General features: G+C 28.4%; 1 protein-coding gene and 1 non-coding gene across 2 annotated transcripts in view; one reads left to right on the forward strand and one right to left on the reverse strand.

Moving 5' to 3' along the window:
* The window catches only part of LOC100161262, an 11,188-nt gene extending 3,960 nt beyond the window's left edge, over positions 1 to 7,228 (forward strand). Inside the window, exons 5-8 of the mRNA XM_001942906.5 lie at positions 4,252 to 4,307; positions 4,810 to 4,888; positions 4,984 to 5,112; positions 6,577 to 7,228. Coding sequence (XP_001942941.2) covers positions 4,252 to 4,307; positions 4,810 to 4,888; positions 4,984 to 5,112; positions 6,577 to 6,792 — 480 coding nt within the window. The 3' untranslated portion in view covers positions 6,793 to 7,228. The remainder of the gene's footprint in view (positions 1 to 4,251; positions 4,308 to 4,809; positions 4,889 to 4,983; positions 5,113 to 6,576) is intronic.
* On the reverse strand, positions 956 to 1,026 carry TRNAG-GCC. Its single transcript has one exon. It is a non-coding gene; the product is annotated as a tRNA-Gly (tRNA).
* Positions 7,229 to 10,809: the final 3,581 nt, after the last annotated feature.

Here is a 10,809-nt window from a genome sequence, read left to right on the forward strand (position 1 = left end):
TTTCTAGATTATGTAGGAAATGGATTTATGATCTGTAGTATTTTTTAATTAGTATTATAGTACCAGAGTAATTTTCTTGTTTTTTTTCAAAAATCACTTTTACTTTTGAATTACTTAAAAAAAAAAATCACTTCCAACAAAACACACAAAAAGCGGAGAAATTATGTTTTTTCGAAATTAAAATTAGATTTCTGGAAGTATATTTTTTTCCACTTATTGATCTAATTGCACGAAAAAACTACCAGCTTTCAAAAGTCCTAATATAGTCTTGTATTTTTGTTAGTAAATTTTAATAATATTTGAATCAAAAATGGAATGTTTTATTCACAACACATTTTGATATAATGATAATAATATTGATGAATACATTGGCTTACAATAAAATTAATACATTGTTATATTAAAATGTAGGCAATGTAGGTACCATACTTGTTAGTTGTTAACATAAATACAATATAGTCATAAAACGAGTAGTAGATACACTTTATGAACAAAGGGGTCATAATTAGATATTCTAGCATTTCAAAGGCTAGAGAAAAAAAAATCAAGTGCCCCCCCCCCCCCAACATTTTTTTCTGGCTACGGCACTGGGGCATTATATTATAAACATTGAACACTATTAAAAAATAGTTTGATGTACGTTATATTGTATCTATGATGTATCTAACTCTGGTCCATGACACAACATCGTCATTTCACACAATGCAGAATTCAATTTAACATAATAATACTTAATCCATAATAGTCACCTAATCAATGACGATGTATATTGGACACCTAATGTACAGTAGAGCGGTTTCTATTTTCTATTATTTAGCAGGTTTATTTTTAATTACAAATGTTCATAGATTGAGAAAGTTGCCATGAATTGATTGTTTTCATTTCCGATTTATCTTAAAAAAAAACCATTGTCTTGCATAATATTTTATTACCCGAAAAAAAACGCAAAAGTTTCTGCATCAGCCGGGAATCGAACCCGGGCCGCCCGCGTGGCAGGCGAGCATTCTACCACTGAACCACTGATGCTTGATGTTGACTGCTGTGAAACTTAATGTATTTATTATGAATTAGATTTACTGAAATATTGTGTATTTGAGAGGACGTTACACCCGCATGTATTGTCTCAGTTACAAACGCGTAACATACCAAATTTACGCTCAGAAATTAAAGTTTTATGCAGTTAGCTTAAAAATTAGGGGACCGGTCTACCTTTTTTTCCTTTTAAAATACATTTATTCAAATTCTGATTTATAGAATTTTTAAGTAGGTATACCTAAAGACAATATATTCAAATTCCTCATATTTTTGGTACTAATATTAGAGTGTCCTATAACTATACAAACTTCTATTTTTCAAAATGAGAATCTCCTTTTTTACTGCAAATTATTTACCTGATTATGTTCTTGTAAATATAGATGTATCTAAATGTACATTAATTTTTTTACTTTGTTAAAAGTAAAAAAAGAGGATTCCGATTTTAAAAACAGAAGTTTGTATTGTAAAACATCATTCTTAAATGGTATAAAAAATCTCAAAGTATTCAAAAATCTTCAAGAGTATTTAGAAATTCTATAAATCAGAATTTGAATATAATATGTACAATTTAAGTATAAAAATAGAGCGGGTATAGGTACTTAAAAAATCACTACATATAATATTAACGCAAAGCCTAACGAGGGGAATCATTCGCTAATTAATAAACTATGAAATGATTAAACTACAAAATAATAAATAATTATTATTAATTACATAGAAACAAAATTACGAAATCCAAAATTATATTTATATTGCCTATAGAATTTTAACTTTGAAGACAAATCCATAAGCTACCTATATACCTATTCGTAATATTATTCACGTAAACTTTCAAAAGTAAATGTAAAATCTTTATCGTTGTTTAATATTTTATTAGGTATATATACATATAATTGATATAAGTAGAAGTATAGTATTATAAATCATACATATTTTTGTAAGCAACATTTTCATGATCGCTGAATCCAAAAGCGAAGCCGCTGCAGCAGGGTGGGTGAGCGGGGCCCAGGGCCGGCGAGAGCTTTGGTGGGACCCAGGGCTGATTATTTCCGGGCCCCGTCAATTATATATACTTATTTTACTGAGATTTATATATAGCTGTATAGCATTTTAATACAGTAGCGATACTTAATATTTAAGTTGGGTGAGTTTTAAATAAAAAAAACATAATATTTGGTAGGTATATAAAATCTTTTATTAAAATTTTGAGCAAACGGACGATAATGGCCCGGGTTTACAGGGCCTGTGCGGCTATGCCCAAATACACCTCTGACAACGGGCCCTCCCGGAGGTCCGGCCCCGGGGCTCTGGCCCCTACTGCCCCACCCTCTCGTCGGCCCTGGCGGGGCCCTCGTAGCCTCGTCTGAGCCCATTTTTTTAAAGAGAGATAAAAACCTAACTCAACTTGCAGTACCTAGCACAATTAATCCAAAAAAACCTCCTCCTATTTATTACTTGAAACTTGTACTATTATAATTTATAGCGCCCTGCTCACAATATAATAATAGGCAAGCATCTGGGCCCTGTAAAGAAAAATTGCGTATAGGTACGATTAAATATATCGATAAATACTTTACGGGGTTCTTACTACATACATAGACCAGGCACACGCCAAACAAATGAAAAAAAAGCCGCTGAATGGATGGCGCTCCGCTGTACAGTAGATCAATAAATAATGAATTGTATTAAACTTGTACGAGACCCTAACAAAATAGGAGGGGCCCCGGCCGCGTTCGTGGCCCAGCGGCCATGGTCAGGCTGACACTGACATTTACCATTGCGGTCTGTATAAGTATACTTATTATTATACTTATTATAATAAATGAATTTCCTGCACGAATTGACTGATATGTTTGGCGGCATCCTTTTTTCGTACACCTCAAATTAACAATTTTTTTTAAACGTACCGTCGGGATGTCTTTTTTACTGGGCCTTGTTGTTTCACGCAATTATCCACCGCATTCGGTGCCATCAATATCATTTTTTGAGCAAAGCAAACGATTGTTACTTAAAAGGTTTTTACTTTTTAAATATTCAACGCATTTCAATTCATCAACAATTATATTTCTGTATAAATATCCCATTGTTGAAGTAGAATTAATTTTAAATCGGTACAAAACTAAATTAACCAAATCCAAAAATATTATACACACTCGTGAAAAAAAAATAGATAAAATTCACCAACAAACGAAATGACACGAACAAATGCTAAATAGTAACTCAATGTTTAAATGATATTTTACAAATACAATATATAGTAGGTATATATAATTATAGTCACAACTCACAAAATCCATATCGTTTCGCTAGTTATATAGGTATAGTAGGCAGTAGGCACTATAAGTATCTGTTATCGGTAGATCACACGTTGGACCGGTCCCAATTAGAGTGAATCGACCTATTATAAAACTTGGTGGTAAGAACATTATCTGTGTTTTGCTGGAAGTTTTTTTACGAGTTTTTAAGTAAATTTTGGCGGATAATAAATTTAAATTAAAAATGCTCATAACTCACTTAAAAACTGAATTATACGTAAAAAAACTTCCTACAAAATACAAATAATGTTCTTACCATCAAGTTTTATTATAGGTCGATTCACTCTAACTTTTAAGCTAACGAAATATAACTTGAATTTCTGAGCGTAAAATTCGGTATTTACGCGTTTGTAAGACGGAGACACATATACGGGTGTGGCGTCCTCTTAAGTCTCTCGGGCAAATTTTGATGTCTCCGTCTTACAACCATACGAAGTTGCGAATTCTACATTAACAATAACACATTTTATTTTGAATTTCTAAAATTAGAGAGAATTTATCTTTTATATAATTTAAAGTTAAGAAGATCTAGGGCATCTGAGGATTTTATTGATATTATTATTTTAAAGTAAGTTATGATAATTTTAAAATGTACAAAAAACATTCAGTTTAAAAATGCTTATAAGTCATAACTAGCTTCTTAATAAAAATATCAAATAAAGGCTTCAAGATGCCCTAGATAATATTCTTACCTTTAAATTTTATAAATAAATGTACTCTAATTTTAGAAAATACGGAGTAAAATGTGTTATTGTGAACGTAAAATTTGCCATGTTGTATGTTTTTAACAACAAATGTGTGGCATTATTATAATATAAGTTATACCGTGATCGCGTGAAGGCAATCAGAATTCAACCTCACACCTTGCAACTTGATGTTTAATCAATATATTATTTTTCAGGCTAATCATGTGTGCATGAAAGAATCAATATCTTACAACCATGATATTCCCTCATTGTAAGTACCTACTCATTTGCATATTAAAATGCTTAACTTTTTCCATACTTAACTAGATCATAAATAGGTACCTATAAGATATCTAAGTGATATTTTTCGAAATAACATTTCATATGATATATTATATTCATAATTTAAAATCTTAATAAAAAAAATTAATTATCATTGATAAAAATAGATTCTCTTTGAGAGATAAACTAAACAAATTTATTGGAGTTTTTTTTATTTTTCATTATTTTACAATAAGGTACCCCTAGGTTTCACTATCTATACCTAGAGATATAAAGCAAAAGGTAATACATTTTGCCCTGTTAAGTGCGATAATTAAATTAAATTGAAATATTAAGTTTGGTAGATGATAGTAACAATAGATAGAGACTTAAAGTTAGCTTAGAATGTTTCTTGAGGAATTAGGTCATGCGGACGTCCGTGTTTCTAATGACTGTTTTAAAGTTTAATTGAATATAATGATAATATTATGTGTGTTTTTAATTTTTGATAGTGGTTCACATCGTCCCGCTTGGGCCAGATATGGCGAATATAAATTTTTGCCAAAACAAAGATGGTTACACAATTTAGAGGTATGTATCACACCAGTTGCTACTACAATTAAATTATTCTACCTAAATATAATGTATCGAATACAAAATATATAATGTTTTATATTTTTTTTCAGCATGGATCAGTAGTAATGTTATACCACCCATGCACTCATCCAGTTTTAGTCCAACGTATGCGAACAGTTTTAAAGTCATGTCTTTTCAGACATATTATTACTCCATATAATTTGGTGCCTGAAGATAGGGTTTGTATGATACATATATGTGCAGAGTCAGACTGGACAGAGGAGTTAGGGAGATATACAGCATGTCTTGTGAGGATATCCCATTAGTCGTAGGGGGGACTCGCCACCTGAACAAAAACTGTTTTTATGCTGTTTTACCTATAAACTAAAAAAATGATTAAAAATCATGATTAAGAGGCTGTCAGCGCACTATTTCTTTTCTCTCTCTGGCTCACACGCAACATAGACAAAATGAATTTATGCAAAATCATTTTTTCTATGTGTTTAAGTAATCTTAGAGTAATGTCACCTGTGACAAAAAAGATAGGGAATAATACTTTTGAGGAAATGACATATCGATTTGTCTAAACATTGTCTCAAAACAATTTAAACATCATTTAAATGTACAACATTTTTTTATTTATTTTGAAAGTCGAATACAAAGTCAAATAATAATAAAATATAAAATCGATAAGTCATTCCCTCAAAAATATTATTCTTTATCTTTTTTGTAATAGGTGACTTTACTCTAAGATTACTTAAAGTTTAAACGCATAGAAAAAATGATTTTTCGTAAATGCGTTTTGTCTATGTTGCGAGTGGGCCAGAGAGAAAAAACGAATAGTGCGCTGACATCCTCTTAATGAAAACAAAATATTAAAGGTCAAAATGTTCAGAAAATTAAACTCTATAAAATGGCTATCTTCAATTGTTAAAAAAATTTAATTTAAAAATATAATAAAATTATGTAGTCCTTGTCTCTGTGAGTCTAATAAAAAAAAAAAATGTTGATCAATTTATTATCTCAGGAGATGTGTTAATGGCTAAATCCTCGTGGGACATCCTGTATATCATTGAGCCGGTCGAAATAATAAAATTATGAGCTGGACTGATTTGACTAAAGATTGAGCAAGTTACTGCTGGTTAAGTTTTTGATTGGTACAAAAACTACAAACTTGTATATTGGTATAGTTAATAATTAATGAAGGGCATTTCTGAAATCCTTAAAAATTAAAAAGAATTAATTTTAAACAAATTGATATTGAAATACATTTGGAATTGACTGTAAATTATTGTTTAATTTTATATAATCATAATGTTGTGATAGTGTACAACATATTTTTCTCAAGTTGCAAATATTTCACTACAGAAACTATGATTGGAAAATTGAATACATTTTGAACCATGCTCAAATTTTTACTAAGGGCCAACACATACCATTATTTATGAAAAAGTCTGCATTGCAATTTGGTAGTTATTAATTATTTCAAGAAAATCAAAAAATAAACCAGTCAATTTTAACTTAATATCAATAGTTTTTTTTATATACATTTTTTTTTAAAGTTATTGTCAAATTGAAATTTTTCCATAAATTAATCATAAAAAGCCATATCTATGAAAAAAATACTTTTCCCTTGTCCTCTGAGTGTGTGATTATTTTAGATTATAATTCAGTTAAAAATTGTATTTACGTTTTATTTTTAGCCGATTGTCCTTGTCACTTGGGGTAACAGACTGTACATGAATGATGTTGATACAAAACTAGCAATTGATTATATAAAGAAGTATGCAAATCATGCTAAGGAAACCACAGCCAGGGATGGACAATACGATAATTTATTGATTGAACCGGCAGAATTAATTTCACCAGATGACATAAATATTTGCCCAACCCCACACAAACGCAAAAATAGAATATAATTTATGTTACACTGGCTTTAGTATAATATAACATCCTCAGGTAATAAGATACCTACTTCAGATTTGTTGAACTAATATTATAGAGTCACACAAGTATACTGTTTAATGTGTAGCGTATTTTAATAATTTAAAAATCAATTTTATGTTAAATGTTATTTTGTATTTAAACTAGTTAATCTTAAGACAAAGGATCAAATAATTTTAACAAGAATAATTTAGTTATTAATTTTTATATCAAATTATTCAAATTAAATACATTTTTTATTGACTTACCATATTATTCTGTTCCAAAAAACATTCGAATGACATTAATTATTATATTCTTTTAATATTTAATGATCTATATAAGAATCTTTAAATTAATATTTCAAGCTTTAACAAGTTACTAGAAATTCTAGACAAAAAAATGTTTAGTATAATATATGTTTTTATGTAAGTCCTTCTTTTGTATGTTTATATTAAATAAAAGAAATATATTATATGGAATCAATTTTTTAGATTTGATCCAAATAAAACAAACATACAATAATACATTTAAAAGTTAACAGATAAAACAAAACCTATTAATATACTTTTGGTTTATGGTTAATTATCAATTTATCCAAACATTTATTTATAGTTTATTCATATCATTAATCATATCTCATTTTTTTTATTAAACTTAATTGAGACTCAAATAATATCAAATTGATTATTTGATTAAAATATTTAATAAAAAATCTATTTGTAATTTTTTTTAATGTATTTAATCACTCTTAAATATAATTTTTGTGTGATTGAATATTGCGGTGATGATATCGCCCACAGCAGTGAAGAAGGTCGTATCTCTGTTTTCACAATTTTTTTATTTTTTTTCAAGTTCTTATAACTATTTTTGTGTAGTTCCCACGAAATTGATAGAAGCATAAAACTATCAAAGACTATACAATAAAATGCAGTTACTACCATAACTTAAAAAATAGTATTTAAAATATTACCAAAAAAATGTTTTTCTTATGTATTTAAAATTTAAGTATTAAATACTATTCACTTTTATCAATTAGTAACAAAATTGTATTAACCTATACACATGTGGGTTTTTTTTTATCAAACTTTTCCTCATTTTAAATATCAGTATATTATTACTCCAGTTCCCTTTTGATTCGCAAATATCATAAAGATTTGTTTGAGGGTTTTTACAGTTAAATTTAAATTACATATTCACAAAATAATAGTTTGAAAAAATGAATCATTATAGCACAATATGGAAACTTGTTTACATTAGGGATATTGTTGTACTATATTATTTATTAATTGACAATGTATAATACTATAATATATTTCATAAACCAATAATTAGTATGTAGTATATGAATATATTTCAAAACATTGTTTGTTCAATTCAAACACAAATCAGTTAATATAATAAATGTGTCCATCAAGAAGTTAACAAAAGCTGATCTATTTACAATATTTTGCTGCACCAAAATATTTCCCCAATCCGACTATAACCCCCTCAACAAAAAAAAAAAACTGATGGTGCTGTTTCATATGGCTTTTGGCATAATATGGTAGTATAAACTGTCCTGCTATTTCCTCCTTTAAACCAAATTTAAACTACCCGTTCTCTTGAAATCAGCTTCTCCTACATTGATGCTCTTTCCTTTAATAAGTAATAATGTCTCCCAATTACCCTAATTAAAGCTGTTGTAATTTCATCCTCTTTGTAGGTTCTAAAATTTAAAAAAAATTTAAAACCTACCCACTCTTAATTAACAAAACTATGTTACCTATATCAGTGAGGTACTTAGAACTGCATTTCGAAGTGGGGATATCCCACCTCCACCCCCGTCAGTACTCCCCAGGACAACATGTCTATATAAAAATAAAACCATAAAAGTGTGGAAATTACAACTGTATATTTTATGGACAATGGAGTTGGTAATTTGTTGAGTGTGGTCAGCTTAGGTTTTTACATTTTTTTCGTATGAAAAAGGTCTATTCACACTTTTATACTAGTTGTACACATTTTATGAATCTTAAACTGATAGTTCAAATTTTTAAGTTTGCACTGAACTGGACTTCAAATGCTTAATTCGGTTCTAAAATTTTAGTACCTATGAAAAAAATTCTAATAATCTAATTGTACTTTTGAGACTTATTTACGAGTGTACGACAGTACCTGCATATTACTACAATACTACCTAATATAGGTATGCTTTGGGTTCAAAATTAAAATTTGTGATTCATTTTAGTACGAATTCGGAACATGATGGTGATATGGTGTATTATCCCCCTCTAAATATTTGACAGGATCACCACCTATGTGTTTGAAGCTCAAATCCTCAAAAGGAACATCGTCAACATCAATATTAAATGGATAGGCGATAGTAATATTGTAAATATTTAGAACATCATTTAACGTTTTGAACAGTGGCGTACTTAGTATTTTTTGTAGGGAGCGCATGACAAGAATTTTAGCTAACAGATTACGAATTACGATGTATAAATTATAATATAATAATAGACATGTATGTAAAGAGTTATGGGGGCATACACCCCTGGTATATGGTAAATACACCCCTGGTCTTGAAAGCTATTACTAAATTCATATTGATGTTTCGACACAAAAGCTTCAACAAATGTGACTGTTAAAAATGAAAATTTTGACGCTTCAATAAGATTTTGTCATTTTGGAGCGAGAAATCGATTTTCAATAGTTGATACTCTGATTGGTTTATAAATTATAGGATATTAATTATTTTAATATTTTAATTTTTCTTCGCCGTTCGCCCATTATTACCAAGTCTTAATTTTGTGTCTGGACTTTTGATTTTATATTTGAACCTACGCAGTTTATAATGTATATTAAGATAGCTTAAAAAAAATAATTTATGTTTTATTGTTTTGTTAGACATTTAGACACATAGTAAAATCAGACGACAATTTTATAACTATATACCTACCTAATAAGTTATATTATATTATTACAGTTGAAACTTGGAAGTAATTTTAGTAACTATTATCATATTTACTATAATTTTAAAAAGTGGATGTCGCTCTGCTGTACAGTAGGTTACAAGTGGGTCACTGTATAATGGATAGTATTAAATTTGAATTCAATGATAAATTATCACTGTATAAGAAAAACGATTCTGAGCGGAGACGGTTTGTCAGTCTAGATATAAGACATAATATTATACATTAATATCTATGGTATAAAAAAAAATTTACCTATAATAGATACCTATCATAAATTCCAAATTAATCATATCACATTATCTATTAGATACTTATTACGCGTTATACATCAACAACAAACCGTGGTACTATCATAGATATATAATAGTATACTTTATAGGTAAGTTTCAAGTACCTACCTACGAATAGTATTATACAATCACAACAAAATAACTAAAATAGTTATTCCAGGTTTTTTAATATGTAATTTCATCCAAATTTGAATTTAAAATTACTATAAAAATAAACTGTGCTTATGTATTTCTTAGAATTGTTGGCAACAGAATTAAATATTTACGTGGAATCTTGTTTTAAATTTTCAATCCTTAGATATAAAAGTTGAACATTTTATAAATTTTTAACTAAAAAATAATTATTCAATTTTATATTTGATAAATTTTGTCAACATTTTAACTTCAAATGCTTATAAAAAAAATTATGCCTATGTATTTTTAATATTTTTCAACTGCTATTGTAACAATGTATCAGGAGCCTTGTATTAATTTTTTACACTTTTTGGCCCAATAGATAAAACTTTATTGATATTTATAGAAAAAATAACTAAAAAAAATGGAAAACTTACAATGTCCGTAAACAGCTCAAAAAGAGTCAAATTATTTTCAAAATTTTATCGTATATATAAAATGCTAATATAAACATTCAGTACAATTTTCATGTATCTGCAGTTATTCGTTTTTGAATTACAACAAAATAAGGAAATCGCTACATGAGAAATCGAGTGAATATCCAATGTATGATAAAAATTTGAATTTCAAACGATCATAAAAATTGATTTTT

Source organism: Acyrthosiphon pisum, chromosome A1 (assembly GCF_005508785.2).
Source record: "Acyrthosiphon pisum isolate AL4f chromosome A1, pea_aphid_22Mar2018_4r6ur, whole genome shotgun sequence".
Lineage (NCBI taxonomy): Eukaryota > Metazoa > Arthropoda > Insecta > Hemiptera > Aphididae > Acyrthosiphon > Acyrthosiphon pisum.